Here is a 16,599-nt window from a genome sequence, read left to right as displayed (position 1 = left end):
TTAGGGACTCTTGACCTTGAGCATGTCTTTGGCAGGTCAAGTCCCTTAGTGAGCTCCTACAGCAAACGTGGTCTGCTCCAATAGAAGTAGTTGCATTTCTTACATTATCCCCTAATCCCCCTCTCTTCATTGTCCATTCAAGTCTTCCAAGACTGAAGGAAAAAATGAAGGAAGGGGACTAGCATGCACTGAGTCCCCTCTCTGTGCCAGGCACCATGCCACGCTCTTTATAAATTTATACCCATGGGATTGGGTGGTCAACAGATGAGCCTTGCCATGAGTCGGCCCTCAGAACTTTGACCTATGCCCTCAGCCAGAGTGCCTGTGATCAGCATTCCATGGGGAGCCAGCCACTGGGGGGAGGGGGGCGGGGGGCATCTGAAACTCCAATCAAGGTGACTTCAGAGTTATCTGAGGATGCAAAGCTGCAACACCACTACTGCCTGGTCAGTTGACATCAATTGTTTCCTTTCACGTCTTCTGAGGAAAAGGTTGTATGAGCACAAAGGTGTTAGCCAGCCATGGACGCCCAGGGAAGGGAGCGAGGGGCAGGGATCTGTGGTGTCTAGGCAAACGCTTTCTGGGGCGGGGGCTCTGTTGAGCCCTGAACAGAACAGTGCCCGTTTCGGAGCGGGAGCTCTGGAACTGACCACTTGGGGCACAATCCCCATACTTCCACTTCCTGTGTGACTTTGAGCAAGATCTCAATCTGTTCACACCTCAGTTTCCCCAACGGTGAAATGGAGCTAACAACAGCACCGATGTCGCACATAGGTTATGAGGTTATTATAGCAGGAACTCTGCCCTTCACTTGGACCAGAAGCTGGCGCACCCTCCGCCAATGGCAGGTGCTGTTAATGCGAAGGGTTTCCTCGGCAGGGCTTTGGTATTATGTAACCACGGCTCGCCGGACTACAGGCCCTGTACCTGGTGAGGTCAGAGAAGGGAAATGCCATCATGCCCAAGCTACACTCCTTCAACTCACCTTGCTTCCTCCCCCAAGCTCAGCCCTGAGGGGCACTTTACAGTTCCCTAGCAGCAGGGATGCTAGGGAAACCAGCAGGAAAACCTAGGTTTCCATTCCCGAACCCAACACTTTCTTTTTCATCTTAAAAGCCTTAGTTTTCCTATTTGCAAAAATGAGAATAATACCGCCTCTGAAGAAATTCATAGCTCTGTCCCTTGCTCACAGTAGATGCTTAATAATTATTGGTATTTTCTCCCTGCCTCAACCAGACTAGAAGTTTTTAAGGGCAAAGACCCCATTTTTCTTGTCTCCACTGATCTCTTTATCATTGCTCAGCATGGGGTCATGTAACCAAACCAAGCTAAGTCCTCACTTCACGTGTAACCCTCAGCATTTCTCTATTAGTGCATTTTATCTGTCAGTCCCAAGAAGAGTCACAAGGGAAAGCCCAAAGTGCCTAGAAGTGCCACTGGGGGTTCAGTCAGTTACCTGGAGTCAGGAACGGCCATCATTACTTTTTCAAGTGGGCAAGGCTGCTGTAACTTTTCATTTGGTGGGTGAAGGTATGCAAAAGTCACGACAGCTCTGAGCGAGAGTTCAAGTTTACAGAAACATCAGCCTAAAACTACTACTGCCTTTGGACAAACCCAGAATGCCAGACTGCCTGCGGATACGGCCCTGAGCTCAAATCTCCGGTAGAAAATGGATATGAATGAACTGGAAGAGTCCGGGCTCCCTTACCAATACAGAGCGGAGGCGGGTAGTTCCAGCGCCGGACGGTCCCGGGCATGCAGGAGATGTGGGCGTGGCCCTGGAGGAATCAGGAACAGGGGTGGGCTAGCTGCCCCCATCGGCACAATTGTATGCACAACCCAGAACAGGGGGCTCGTTCGGGGGCCTTGTGTTAGGGAACAAGATACACAGGTTCACTGTGGGACGGGGAGTAAGGCAGAGGGAGAGAGATTTGGGGGGAAGGATGCTTATAACAGCCATTACTATAGAGTTCTCATTACTCAAGCTTTCTTGTGAGCCTCCTCTAATTACTAGATTCCCTCGTGGCCTTCGAAAGAAAATTAAATTTTCCTAAAGTCTAATCAAACTGAAACTTTGCAGGAACACATTCGAGGTTGGCTTGTGCCAAATCACTAAAGTCAGCAAAGTTTGTCTTCTGCATGAACAGCAGCTCCAGGAGCAGATAATGGTCCCCGGAGGAATTGGGGGGGGGGCTGCTCCCTGTTCTTTGGGGACTGCAGCTCTGCTGGTACCAGGCTGGCTGAGCACGTCTCAGGGGACACCTGCTTCCTGCCCTGGGTGGCAAGGGGAGGTACCTGAAGGGCATATCCTGGCTCACACTGGAAAGAGACCACATCATTCACCAGGTAGCGCTCGCCAGTCTTCACCCCGTTGCTGGGCACAGCAGGTTCTGGACAGCTACTCAGGCCCACCGCTGGAAAGACAGAGACAGACAGAGAGGAAGATGGACCAGCCCCGCAGGTCGGCGCGATGGCAGGCTGTTGGCGATGCTGACAGCAGGAGAAGAAGGGTGCCTCCACCTCCAAAGGGGGCTTTCTCTGCTCTCTGACTAGGGTAGCGCTTTCCAAACTGTCCACTTCCTGGAGCGCGGAGAAAATCAGAGTGTTCGTGTGGCTCCCCGGGCCAAAGCTCCTTGGGGCACGCGGGTGTCACTGGGGACTGCCTGCCTGCCCGTCCCCTGGGCTCCCCAGAAGGCCTTTGCAGCGGGAGAGCCAGGGAGCTGCCCAGGCCTGGCTCTGAGCCCCCAGACTGTCTGCCTGAACCCTCCCACATCACTCCTGTCTCAGACTCCTGACTTCCCTCCGTGCTCCTGGCCCAGAGAAGACAGCCACTGCAGGCTAAGAAGTCGGGAGAGAAGAGACTGAAAGCAGAGGGACATCTATCTCAGCGACGCTCAGGGGTCAGGAAGTCCCCTTGCTGGGACGGACTGTTGGGAGAAAGGTTTGCCAGCAGATGAGACACTTCACTGCCTTCTTTCTCCTGTTGCGTCTTCAACAGGAGCAGTACTGGGCTCTTCGCCCTTCACCTCCCACGGCCAGAGCGGGTCCTCCGGCCCCGCCGGAGCCCATGGCCTCCCTCTCATCCCCTCTCCTATGCCATTCTGTGCCCGTCCATCCTGGGCTCACAGGCAACTGGTGTTCTACATTTCTTTCCTTGGGTCATGGGACTTCCTTGTTCAGCAGTTTGAGGTGGGTCCCCATCACCTATCATACGGAACCTCACCTTCCCCTCAGGACATTCTAGAACCTTCATGATCTTGGCCTGGTCCCTTTTGCAAATCAGGTCTCTCAAACATTCCTCCTTCACTCTCCTTTCTTGATTTTTCAAATTCAGCCTGGACTCATTATGTACTTATGGTACACCCCGCATTGTGCACAGAGCTTTGCTAGGGCGTCCATCTTTGTCTTCCTCCTCCCCCCCCCCCGCCCACCCCCCACCCACCCCATACCACCAGCTCTGGAGCAGCACGCCCCAAACACTTCCCACGAGCAAGACTGCCATGAGTGTGTCACACACATCGTCTATCATCTCATCTACCTAAAGCAGGTCTTACCATCCCACTGCACAGTGAGGAATTAGGCCCCGAGGCCCAGAGTTCGGCCCTCAGTAAGCCATCGGGCTGGGATGCAAACCAAACCCAGCCTGACTCCAGATCCGCCCAAGCTGGGGCTGGGCTGAACTCTGAGGCCACTTGAGCCCACATGGCCCCTGGCCCCGCTCTCCTCGACTCCCTTCTTGAAAAGCATCCTTTTCCTCTTTGAATCCCTTCCTGTCTGACGACCACCGCAAACGGGAGGGGTGGATCTCCTGGAAGCTTCCTGCCTCTCCTGTGACCCCAGGAGCCCATCAGCAGGTGTGGCACTAGACCCCCGTGTATTTACTGACGGGCAGGACTTGGAGTGCGCCTCCCTGGGGATGAGGGCTCGAGGAACCCTGAGGGGGCAAAGGGGGAACTGTAAACTGAGTTCTCGGCCCACTCCTACTCCAAAGCGCTCTGTCACCAAGGGTGGCAGAAAGGAGAGGAGGGTGTACCAGCTAAGAGAGTTAGTTGTCGGGTCTGATCCCTGGCACCTGCATGGCCCAGAGAGCTGGGAGAGGGCCGCCTCCACCCTTGCCTTAGATTTCTGGCAGACGGCCCTCTTGCTACGTCCTAGATCCCTTGGGAGATGCAGGCTCCTAGGGGAAACCTGTCTGCAGAGCCTGCAGGGAGCCAGCACGTGTGGAAAAGGAATGGGAAACCGGCCAGCGTAGGCCACCTCAGTCCTGTCTCCTTGGGCAGCTGATGAGTCTTTGTTCCGCATTCAAAGCTGTGATTCTACAGGTGCATGAGATAACTGCCGATGCTTTTTCTCTTCTGGGGAAAATTTACACATAACGAAATGTACAAGCTGTAAGTGTATACATTTGCTGAGTTTTGACAAACCCTTACGAAACTATACACCGTTACTATTATTCTAGAGAGTTCCCTCATGCCCTTCCCATGCAACTCCTGTCGTATATGTGCTTTTAAGAAGTGAATGTAATGCTTAGAAATGAAGCCTTGTTTGGGCTCTTGTCCACAGATCTCAGTAGCTGGGACAAAAGACTTTAAGGACAGAATTAAAACCATAATAAAACTGAATTTGAAGTACTTCCCCTTGACTATCATCTTGTCTATTTCTCCCCAGTCCTCCCTACACTCCGAGTAGAATGCAACTCAGTATTTGTTGGCAGTGATCACAACTTAGTCACCTGAGACCTGCACCCTGGTAAGGCAGTGACGGACAGAAGGAGAAGGAGGGGCAGAGAGAAAGCCAGAGCAAGAGAGCGTGGAAGGAGAAACAAAGGGATGAGGAGAACAGTGAGGCCGGACAGAGGAAGAAGGAGGGAGACAGAGAAGAGCGCATTCTAATTTCTCTCGCATCGCACACCTTGATTTTATTTAAGCCATGCTTTCAACGAAGGAAGAATTATTTTTTGATCATATGCAATTTATTCCCTTTGAAAGCATATTGTTCCATTTCCATTTCAATTAAATAAACATTAAATATGAGTCATCGCAGTAGATATGACTTTTCAGTACCTTTCAAAACCATTTGCCTGTACAATAGCAATTAATTCTCCCTTCCTGTACTTCTTTGTAGGTTAGGGTACAAAACAAAAATACGGGGTCTTGGTTCCCAGGAATTTCGGCTTTCCAAATACTGCTGGGGATCTCTATTTTCCCACCATGAGAGGACAGTTCATGATAAACATCAGCTGAGAAAACTATCAATTTCCTTGGAAGAAAGATTGAGGAGAGGTGAATTTTTCCTGGGAATGAGACAGCAGAATGACAAAGAGAGTTAGGATGAAAATATATTTTTGGAAAAAGAAAATAAAGAGAAGATTCTTGGGAACATTTAAGGACTCAAATCAAAATAGTGGATAAAGACACAAACCTGCAAAGAACAGAGAAAAGAGAGAGAAAAAAGAAAAAAATTGTGAATTACTTCAGGGACCCAGGATCCTTCACTCCAGCAGCTGAGTGAAGCCTCAGCGCTCTGCAGGGGAAGGTCTCGGCGGTCCCGGCCCTGCCCCCCACCTCTCGGGGTCTTTGCTTCAAGCTGCCTCTGGTCTCTCCTGCTAGGTACGCTTTTCGGTTCTTTTAGTCCACGAGCATCCTGGGAGCCAGCTAATCCTCTCCCATACTGATGGGGACCTCTGTTTACCCCTAGCTTTTTTTCCCCCCACCATGAGAGAGGACAGTTTTCTCAACTACCTGGATAAAGCTCATTCATTTTGGAGACCAGCTGGGCATCTGCATAACACCCGATGCTGACCCTATCAGGCCTCTAGCACCAACTGGGGCTTCCATCTGCACAGGCCCATGCTGTCAAAGATAGTCAAGCCAATCACGCCTTCTCACATTTCCAGAGACAACTGCAGCACAGAACCAGGGACCGGAGAGGCCAGTTTTTAGGATTGGAGGAGGAGATCACATCTATTTTCTTAGAGCCTCAATTATATACTGGGCCTAGGCCAACAACCAGGGCCCCTTCCCATTCCTGGCGTGGACTAAGAGGAAGCACACAGGTTTAGTAACTGCCATTTGGGTGAGTATCCTGTCTCCACCCCTTACTGGCTGTGCAGCCTTGAGGAGGCTTTGGACCTTCTCTGAGCGTTAACAATCTCCTCTAGGTCTGTGATCAGTGGGATGGAGAAAATACAGCTGCCCCATACGACCCCTACTCATCCTGAGCGCGCAGAACCCATCAGTCCCCACCTGCACCCTGTACACAGCTGAGACTCTGGGTTCTCACTTTTGTACTCCAGGTGGAAGCCGGCTGCTGACACGCTAATGTCTGAGTAGAAATGGAGGTAGAGCTGGTTGGAGGTGCTGTTCAGAAGGGCAGGCACAGTTGTTCCTAGGAGAAGAAAGAGGGACCACTCAGGCGTAGCCTCCTTGGCTCCCGAGCTCCTCCCGTTTCCTCTTGTTTTTTTTATTTTTTATTTATTTTTATTTATTTATTTTTCTGAAGCTGGAAACGGGGAGAGACAGCCAGACAGACTCCACATGCGCCCGACCAGGATCCACCTGGCATGCCCACCAGGGGCGACGCTCTGCCCACCAGGGGGCGATGCTCTGCCCCTCTGGGGCATGGCTCTGCCGCGACCAGAGCCACTCTAGCACCTGGGGCAGAGGCCAAGGAGCCATCCCCAGCGCCCGGACCATCTTTGCTCCAATGGAGCCTTGGCTGCGGGAGGGGAAGAGAGAGACAGAGAGGAAGGGGGGGGGGTGGAGAAGCAAATGGGCGCTTCTCCCATGTGCCCTGGCCGGGAATTGAACCCGGGTCCCCCGCACGCCAGGCCGACGCTCTACCGCTGAGCCAACCGGCCAGGGCCTCCTCTTGTTTTTGTTACTTGCTGATGTCCTGTTCCCAAGGCCCCCTGTGTCCCCAGTTATCACACTTAATAAAAGACAAATGAGTACCCTTCAGAGTACTGGGTTTCCCACATCCAAGGGAGGTGCAGACCACACAGGACTCTCTGCACAGTGAGCAGTGGCGGAGCCCCATGCCAGCACAGGGTGAGTGCCTCGTGAGGCCCACAAGTTTGGGTCCCTTCCAGCCATTTCCAAACTGACTCTGACATGTCTCATTCCCAGGGCCATTCAGATAGTGGAGGCAGTTTATCTGGGGCACAGAACTCTTTTTTATATCTTGACAACATGGGTTCTGGGGCCCAGAAGACCCAAGTAATTGAGCTGGTCCTTTGGGCTAAAACACACACCTCGTACAGTCAGAAGTCCACCATGGGAATGGAAAATGGTGCCACTACATTGGAAAAAAGTTTGTCACTTCCTCAAAAATGTTAAATAAAGAATTACCATATGGCCCTGGCCGGTTGGCTCAGTGGTAGAGCATCAGCCTGGTATGCGGGAGTCCCGGGTTCGATTCCTGGCCAGGGCACACAGGAGAAGCGCCCATCTGCTTCTCCACTCCTCCCCCTCTCCTTCCTCTCTGTCTCTCTCTTCCCCTCCCACAGCCGAGGCTCCATTGGAGCAAAATTGGCCCGGGCACTGAAGACGGCTCTATGGCCTCTGTCTCAGGTGCTAGAGTGGCTCTGGTTGCAGCAGAGCGACACCTCAGATGGGCAGAGCATCGCCCCCTGGTGGGCGTGCTGGGTGGATCCCGGTCAGGCGCATGTGGGAGTCTGTCTGACTGCCTCCCCGTTTCCAACTTCAGAAAAATACAAAAAAAAAAAAAAAAAAAAATTACCATATGACCCTGGAATTCCACTCCTAGGTATGCATCCCAGAGGACTAAAAACACACGTCCCTATAGAAACGTGTATGGGAATGTCCACAGCCATAGCAGCATCATTCATACTTAACCAACAAGTGGAAAGATCCAAATGCCCATCGACTGATGAATGGATAAATGAAATGGGGTCTATCCACATGATGAGGTGCTATGCGTGCTACAACATGGTGACCCTTGAAGACATTCTGCCGAGCGAAAGAGGCCAGACACAGAAGGCCGCATGTTGTCAGACTCCGTCTACAGAAAGTGTCCGGAAGAAGCAACTCCACAGAGAGGGAGAGTGGGTTAGTGGCTGCCAGGGGACGGGGTGGGGGTCGATGGGGAGTGGGTGCAAATGAGGACCTGGTTGCTTTTTGGGGTGATGAAAATGTTATGGGATTAGATAGTAGTAATGGTCGTAGAACTTAGAAAATATACTAAAACCCACTAAACTGTACACTTTTAAAATGGTGAATCTATTGGTTATGTGAATTTCACCTCAATAACGACAACAACAATAGCGATTTAAAAAGCCCACTTCCGCCCTGTGAGTTAAAGTCCTTGGATGTCCCGTCTCACCTGAGAAGCTCCCCAGCATAGTCACAGTGTTGTCTGCACCGTCAAACACTTCCAGGGAGTCCCAATTCTGCTCTGTGACAAAACTGATGACTTGGATCTGGGAAGGCAGAGGGATCGAACTATTGGTGACACAGCCTGCGCCCCTCGCTCCTTCTCTCCATGTCATTAATTCAATTATCGGGCACCGACATGGTGCTAAGCCCTTCCAACACGAGTAAGATGCAGTCTCTACCTCTGTCCAGCGGGGAGACACGCGTGCAGTGAATGATTACAAGGATGTGAATGGGGAAAGGAAATTCCAGGAAGTGGGACGACTGCAGTCTGACTGGCTTTCTCTGTCTCTCTCGAACATTCCTTTGCTTTGCCCACTTTCCTGCATGGATTGCATCGGACACCCTGCAGCAGTGAGCCAGTAACCCACTCCTTGCTGGACCTGTCCACTGTGTGTCCCCGCTTGCCACCTCGCCGCTGGCCTCTGTCCTGCCCCCGAACCAGTTCTGTGGCCTCCTCCACTTGGCGTGGACCACTGGGCACCTGTTATTCCTATGGCTCAGGCTGCAGGTGTGACACCCAGCTGTGTGCCTGGTGCTTGGTCTGTGCTTCTTGGTTTGCTCCGCCCCCTCACCTGCAATGTCCCCTCTTTCATGCCTCAGAATCTTAAAACAAACAAATAAACCAACCCTTCAAACCACTTGAAAAGTATTTCCTACGAATCCCCTGCTCTTCCCAGTCTTTGTATTCTGGCTCCAGACCCACCTCCTTCGGTTGGCCTTCCCTGATGCCCAGTGAGTGCCCACCCCTCCTCCTCCCTGAGTGACCTGGCTCTCTCCTCATGCCCCCTGAGCTCCAGGGCCACAGGCTGGTGCGTTTATCTGTTTGTGGGCCTCAACTCCACACCTGGCTATGTCTCCTCCCGGCCACCTGCCCGATGGAGATGTCTCCTCGCCCCTACCTGGATGCCGGCACCTTCGGGGACCATGATCTTCCACACGCAGTTGAGGCTGTTGAGGTAGGGCTCCGGGAAGCCGGGGGACAGGATGGTGCCCCTGCGCTCCGTGAGGTTGCCTCCACATGGCACTGGGAGGAGGCAGCTCTGGTCAGAGACTCTTTTGCTTGTCTCTGTGGGGCCCCCATGGGAACCTCCTCAAACAGATTTTTCTCAGGGCTCCCCAGCCTGCCTGTGCCTCCTCCCCCTGCTGGCTTCTTCAGGGGGCTCAGTCCCACCCTGTCTGGTGACTCCTACCCATGCATCCCGCTTCAGGGGCCTGGACCTTACATCTCCCTTCACACATGCGCCCCCCTCCCCCGGTACCCCTGCAACCTCAGCTCCTCCTCCTTGCTGTCTGCATTCAACCCACAGGACTAGCGACTTGACTGGAATGGGTCACCCTACTTAAGTTATGCTGCCAGGCAGGGGCTGCTGTGTGTCTTGGGGTAGCTGCTGGGTCTTGCTACCTTCCCCAGGGAGAAAGGACTGTTTGTCGGCCACCCTCGCCCCCAGTCCTGGTTGTCGAGGTACTTACTCACCCACACATGTTGGTGCTGAGACATTCCACTGGGCCAAGGCCCCGGGAACAGGAAGGCACTCGATTTCTGAGGACCCCTGCAGGGCATAGCCGGAATTGCATTCGAAGCGGACGATGGCCCCCACCGAGAAGTCACTGCCCAGCCTTTTGCCGTAGCGGGGTTCCGGCACAGAGCTGCACTGCGTGGCGCTGGTTCGGGGCACCGCTGCAGGGGACAAGGGCACTGAGGGGCAGGCCTCACCCCTCTAGAAACTGGCCCAGGGGTGGACACACACTGGACTGGAACTGCCAGCCTGGACGGAACCCTGAGAGGCTGGGGTCAGGGTCAGGGTCAGGGTCAGGGGATGAGGCCCGTTTGCTGAAACAGAGATGGACGCGCAATGATGCAGCATAGCTCTGGAAACCGTGGGAGGCAGCATGAGTCTCCGGCCCAGTCTGTAGGACCAGTTGTGTTCCTTGTCTTCCCAATGGTGCCCGTCACCCATCAGGGTCCCACATTCCCTCACGGGGAGAACGGCCCTTCCTCCTCCACTTCAGTGCCTTCACCTTGCTTTTGGCCCCTTCTCCCATGTGCCTTAAAACCTGCCCGGGATCTCCTCTCTCCCTACCCAGGGTAGTAGATGGGAGGCCTCAGATACAGCGCCCCTTGTGGCAGGCGTCCCCCCTGCACAGGGAAATGCAGCTCATCCTGGGCAGCCTAATGAACAGAACCACATGCAGACCGGGCTCTAGAAAATGGGCATTCTTCTGGGCAAGGAGAGGCTGGGGTCTGTAGGTGGAAGCCAGGAGGCTCCAAGACTGCCTTTCAGGGCCAATAAAAAAGGGAACAAAAGATGCCCTGCTTGGTCCCAGCTACATAGTGAATGCTCTTTCAATCCCATCAGGGAGGTAACGTTACACCCTCACTTACTAGGTGAGCGAACCTCGGCTCTGAGAGGCGGAGTAATTGGTACCCAGTGAGAAAGGGGCAGGGCTGGGATTCAAACCCATATCCATCTCACGGCCAAGCCAGTTTCCCCCACACCTTTCCTGGGCCTTGTAGACAAAGCCGAGCTCCACAGGAGAGAGAGTCTAGAAAAGGAACCTGGGCTGGTCTTCCCAGTGCCATTGGGGCTGGACCAGACAAGGTGGGGAGTGGAATTAGCTTCCCAGGTCTGGTATCTCCCCTCACTCAGCATGGAGTTTGGTCCAAGAACTGTCTGTTGAGTAAATGAACGTATAAAAATTCAACTGAATCTCAAGGGATGGCCCCTAACACCTTAAGAATGAGGTGCAGACTAAGGGGCAAAGGCCACTGTTCCTTTTGGTCCCTTGTCACTGAAAAACCGAGCCTGCCTTCGTCCCTCCCATGTCCACGTACTGCATACCTTGGTAGACAAAGTGGAAGCCTCTGGCTGGTGCTTGGCCTTTGGCACTGAACTTAATGAGAACTTGATTGGAGGTGGCCAAGGGCAGCGATTCTCCTGCCGAGATAAGGGGTGGGGAGGGGAGGGAAGCGGTGAGCCCATCAGATAAAATCCTGGCCGGGAAGGAGGGGCTGCCCAGACCCCACACAGCGATTCCTTCCACATCCCAGGTGTTCCTGAAATGAAACTCACATTTTTTTTTTTACTGCACTTTTCAGTTTAAATTTAAAGTTTGCAGAGGGCTTTAGCATCCATGGTCTTATCTTGACCCATCGTCAATGAGAGGTTGGCATGACAAGAGTTCAGTACCGCCAGTTAATAGATCAAGACAGAGAGGCTCAGAATGATTAAGTGACCTGCCTCAGGAGGAGAGAGCTTCTAAAAGTGTGGTGCCCACCAGTGATGAGGGTAGTGGCCATCGCCAGGCAGACTGGCAGTTTACTAGGAAAGCGATCGTCAGTCCGACAGAAGAAAAGGAAAAAGCAACAGCTTCCGGGCAGAAGGTGCTATGACCTTTGGAGAGGAACTGGCCTTTCCCAGGGTCTCTGTGAAACGAGCAATAACCAGAGTGATTATATAATTTATTGCTCATACTAGGACACTTTTGAGAGTAAAAGGGCATGTAATTAATAATTAGACTGTGAGATAGCCAAGTGAAATGGGGCTGTCCCAGGCAAAGCAGGACCTATTGTCACCCAACCAATAACACACAAAGTGGTGACAACCTGAATAGACCCAGGGGAGCCCGGCAGCGTTTACATCAAAAGAGTAAGGTGTGTCTCCTGCTCGATGTGGTACAGACGGACGGCAGCAGAGACAGCACAGCCAGACCTGCAGCTGGGAAGCACCGTCTTGGTCATCATCACATTCCTGTGGACGCTAAGGGAATATGGAGTGGCATGGCCACTCTGCATGATGCCCCTCCGAAGCCTCAGGGACCCCTGAGAATAGCTGCTGACCCCACCGACAGAAGGGCAGTAGGGGTTACAGAAAGCTAGGCTTCATTTCCACTGCGGTGAGGGCTGGAGTTGGAATCAGACAACATTAGGAGCCGCACCTGGAGCCCACCAGGGCTTGCGGAAAGCTGGTGGGTGCTGTGGGCCACAGGGAGTGGACAGCCCAGGTGGCTGAGCCTGGCTGGGGGACACTGCCCTAGCTGACTCTCGGCTGCCAAAGCAGGAAAACAAAAACAAAAACAGAACTCCTGCAGACAAAGCATCTCCTTAGCTCTACCGTCTCCTCTCAACGGATGCGAGCAGAACAAAACTCAGCCTCTCTGTCCTCCCATCATCCAGCGTGACACGTGTGGATCAGGACCTCCCACAGGCCCCATTTGGACTTCCATTCCTGGACGTACACAGACTTCCCTCTCCATGGCTAGGCAAGCGTGTAGTAAAATCACTGGACATAAGAAAATAGTCCAAAGTTTTTAAGGGAGGAAACCATGCTGAGAAACCAAAGTGGGTATTTTTATGTGAACTACAACAAAGAACAGGCAGCATCTCAGAAGTCTGTCCACCACGACTGTCACGAGATTAAATCTAGCTTTGCACCTGGGAAACCAGAGGAGGAAGACATGGCAGAGGCAAGATCTGAGACTAATAAAGGTTTCAAAGAGATGAGAGAGGCTAATACATGGCAGCTGGATTCTGCAGACGCTGAACAGTGAGTGACACGGAGATTAAATTTGGGAAATTCTTCCAGGATCCACAGAAAAGGGATAAAGAGATTAAAATAATGAGAGACATGATAAGCGACATGAAAGATAGATGAAAAAAATCCAATATGCATATATCAAGAATTCTAGAGAGAAATTGAAGGAGAAAAAAAATAACATAAGAAAGAAGATAACTTTCCTAAAGCTTAAGTAAAGGCCTGAGGTTCAGACTGAAATTGTTCATAAAGTGCCAGATCGAATTAATGAAAAACGATTTCCTCTGCAACACGTCCTGGTGGACTTTTTGATATTAAAAATTAAGAAACAATAAAGGCATTTAGAAAGAAAAGCAAAGGTTAAAAAATAATCAGGTTGGACTTCAACTCATCTGTAATATTAGCTGTTGGAATAGAGTGGAACAAATATGCAGTTTTGACAGAAACATTTGTGACCCATAATTTGATTTACAATCAAGTTGTCATTTATATAATAGATCAAAGGAAATGCATTCTCATACATGCAAGGTGAAAGAAACTACAGATGTTATGAGCCCTACTTAAAAACAATGAATGAAAGTAGGGAAATAAAAACAACCTTTAAAAATCAGGAATAAAGACAACCTGGAAAGTATAGTTAAACCCAAATAATTATTGTGAATAAGTAACAAAACTAAATGAATATGTAAATACTTGTTCTTGGAGATGAAGTCCATACTTTAAAATAATTACTAATAGTATTAACATAAAAGTCCAAATATATTAAAAAAAAACATGGAAATTAGAGATGAGTCCTATATGACTGGAAAAGTGAGGCGGCAAAATCAAAGCAAAAACAAATAAAAGCCCAGAAGGAACAAAACAAGGTGACAGCAGACCAGATGTTCCACTTGTGAAATCAGTAAGTAAACTTCCTCTTTATCTTTTTCTTTTATTTAAGGGAGAGGAAGGGATAAAGAGAGACAGACTCCCAGAGGTACCCTAACTGGGATCCACCCAGCAACCTCTGTCTGGGGCGGATGCTCAGACCAACTGAGCTACCCTCAGCATCTGGGTCCACACTCAAAACCAACTGAGCCACTGGCTGTGAAAGGGGAAGAGGGAGAGAAGTGGGGGAAGGAGGGGGTGAGAAGCAGATGGTCACTTCTCATGTGCCCTGACCAGGAATCGAACTCAGGATGTCTACATGCCAGACTGATGCTCTATCCATTGAGCCAACCAACCAGGGCCAGTAAACTTCTTCTTAAAAGGAAAGGATTCTCAGAGGAAATGAGGAAAGATATATCAGGCAAACAGATAAAAATTCTTAGAAACACAAGAGGGTGACAAAATATCCCAATTGTAGAGGGACATACTGTCACACAATATTCTCAACCACTGATACATCAAATAGAAAAACAAAATGAAGGCTGCTGAGTAGTGGTCTTCAAGGTTTTCCCCCTCAGTACATGTTAGGGACAGGGACACACTTCAGTGCCAGCAGTACCAGTGGCTCATCATCAGTGTTTCTCCTAGAGATGATCTTAGTATATTGATGCTGATATCTATAGGTCCTATCCTCCCTCCCTCCCTCCCTCCCTCCCTCCCTTCCTTCCTTTCTTCCTTCCTTCTTTTCTTCCTATTTTTATTATTCCTATGTATCTATATCTACAACTATCTATATCTATGTCCATATTTACATCTATAAGTTCTTAAGGTATACATGTTTATTTTTCTCTACCTGTACCTATACTTATACTTCTATACCTGTACCTTCTTATACCTCTGCCTGCCTCTATCTATCTATCTATCTATCTATCTATCTATCTATCATCTCCATCTATCTATCTATCAAGAGATTTTGAAAAAGCATCCTACTTCAAAAGATCCTGACATAAACTTCCAGTTGGGTGTGAATGTGTGGGGTGGTGGTGTAAAAAAACTCATCTAATTGAGAACTACAGATATAAGGATTTTAATAATAGAATTGAGTAAGACGGATCTAATAGCTATTACAAAGTTCATTTAATCCCAACAATAACCCTAGGAGACAGCACTTTTACTCTGCGTTTTACAGGTGAGGAAACTGAAACTCAGAATGTTGTGCCCTCAGGCACCCTGCAAGGGAGTGGGAGAGCTCTGGTTAGAGTGCCGGTGAGCTCTGGTTAGAGTGCAGGCGAGCTCTGGTTAGAGTGCAGGCGCTCGAGCTCTGGTTAAAGTGCAGGTGGACGGACTGAGGGCCTGAGCTCGCCCTTTCCCTCTGTGGCATCGCAGCCTTACAGAGAACCACAGTCTTTTCAGATACTCAGGGAATTTAAAAACATGTCCTTGGCTACGGAGAGGGCCTCACATAACCTCCAAAGTAGACTGGTACAAACTATATTCTCTAACCACATGGCAATAAAAACAGAAAACACAAACATAACAAACAAAACCCAGGTTCTTGAGGGAAAAGAAGACAGATTCTTAATCAACTCCTGGGAAAAAAGAATAACACCTGATCATGAATTATTTAGGAAGTAATGATGGTGAAAATAGTACACATCAAAATTTATGACTAGAAACCAAAACTATGCTTAGAGGTGAATATATTGCTGTAAACATGCTTTTTAGTGCACAGAGGAAATAACAAACAAAGCTCTCAACTCAAGATGTTACAAGAAGAAGAACAAAATAATCTGAAGAAAAAAAAAAGGGCAAAGATTAATTAGTTAGAAACTAATAACAAACTCCACAGAAGCATTGGCAAGTAGATGCAGTAAAAAACAAACTAAAACAGAATAAACAACAGAAGACCTCTGGTCCAGCTGAGTAAGGGGACTGTGAGCACAGCAGTCAGCACTGTAAAGGTGGGAGATACAATCTCTAAAGAAAGGAGATTAAAAGGCATCATGCTATAGTATATAAGCAGTGCTGCTAAATTTAAAATAATCACAAAATGGATTTTTTACTATAATATATAATAACAAAGTAAGCTGCCTGAACAGACTAATAACCATGAAAGAAAATACAAGAAAAATCACTGAAAAGGAAGAGATGAAATAATGAGATAAATTTATCTGCAGGTGACATCATTTCTTGCTTAAAGGACCCAGGAGGATCACCTGGCAGTGTTAGCATTGTTATGGAGGGTTCGATGACTTTACAAAATGACTACCAATACCAGTTTCCTAATATACTGGCAAAACCAATTAGGCTATATACTGCTCACAAAAATTAGGGGAGGCCCTGCTGGTTGGCTCAGTGGTAGAGCATCAGCCCGGCATGTGGAAGTCCTGGGTTCAATTCCCAGCCAGGGCACACAGGAGAAGCGCCTATCTGCTTCTCCACCCTTCTCGCTCTCCTTTCTCTCTATCTCTCTCTTCCCCTCCTGCAGCCAATGCTCCATTGGAACAAAGTTGTCCCCAGGCACTGAGGATGGCTCCATGGCCTCTGCCTCAGGTGCTAGAATGGCTCCAGCTGCAACGGAGCAACGCCCCAGATGGGCAGAGCATCGCCTGGTAGAAGGCTTGCTGGGTGGATCCCAGTTGAGGTGCTTACGGGAGTCTGTCTCTCTGCCTCTCTGCTTCTCACTTAAGAAAGAAAAAAAGAATACATAACATTGGGAGGTCCATTTACAGTAGCAACAAAAAACTGCCCTGAGATATCTAGGAATAAAGTTAACAAAGAATGAATACTGCCTAAATGAAAAT

At 49.9% G+C, this 16,599-nt stretch overlaps 1 protein-coding gene across 2 annotated transcripts in view; it reads right to left on the bottom strand.

Annotated features, from left to right (window-relative positions):
• Positions 1-16,599, bottom strand: part of CSMD2 (CUB and Sushi multiple domains 2) — a 606,087-nt gene that overhangs the window by 90,425 nt on the left and 499,063 nt on the right. For both annotated transcript variants that reach the window (XM_066269721.1, XM_066269723.1), the window contains exons 33-39: positions 11,237-11,332; positions 9,871-10,074; positions 9,296-9,420; positions 8,344-8,440; positions 6,283-6,387; positions 2,296-2,414; positions 1,709-1,778 (exon numbers count right to left, since the gene is read on the bottom strand). In XM_066269721.1, coding sequence (XP_066125818.1) covers positions 1,709-1,778; positions 2,296-2,414; positions 6,283-6,387; positions 8,344-8,440; positions 9,296-9,420; positions 9,871-10,074; positions 11,237-11,332 — 816 coding nt within the window. The remainder of the gene's footprint in view (positions 1-1,708; positions 1,779-2,295; positions 2,415-6,282; positions 6,388-8,343; positions 8,441-9,295; positions 9,421-9,870; positions 10,075-11,236; positions 11,333-16,599) is intronic.

This window comes from Saccopteryx bilineata, chromosome 3 (genome assembly GCF_036850765.1).
Source record: "Saccopteryx bilineata isolate mSacBil1 chromosome 3, mSacBil1_pri_phased_curated, whole genome shotgun sequence".
Taxonomy (NCBI): Eukaryota; Metazoa; Chordata; class Mammalia; order Chiroptera; family Emballonuridae; genus Saccopteryx; species Saccopteryx bilineata.
The sequence above is the reverse complement of the archived record's forward strand: the minus strand, read 5'-3'. Positions and strand labels throughout refer to the sequence as shown.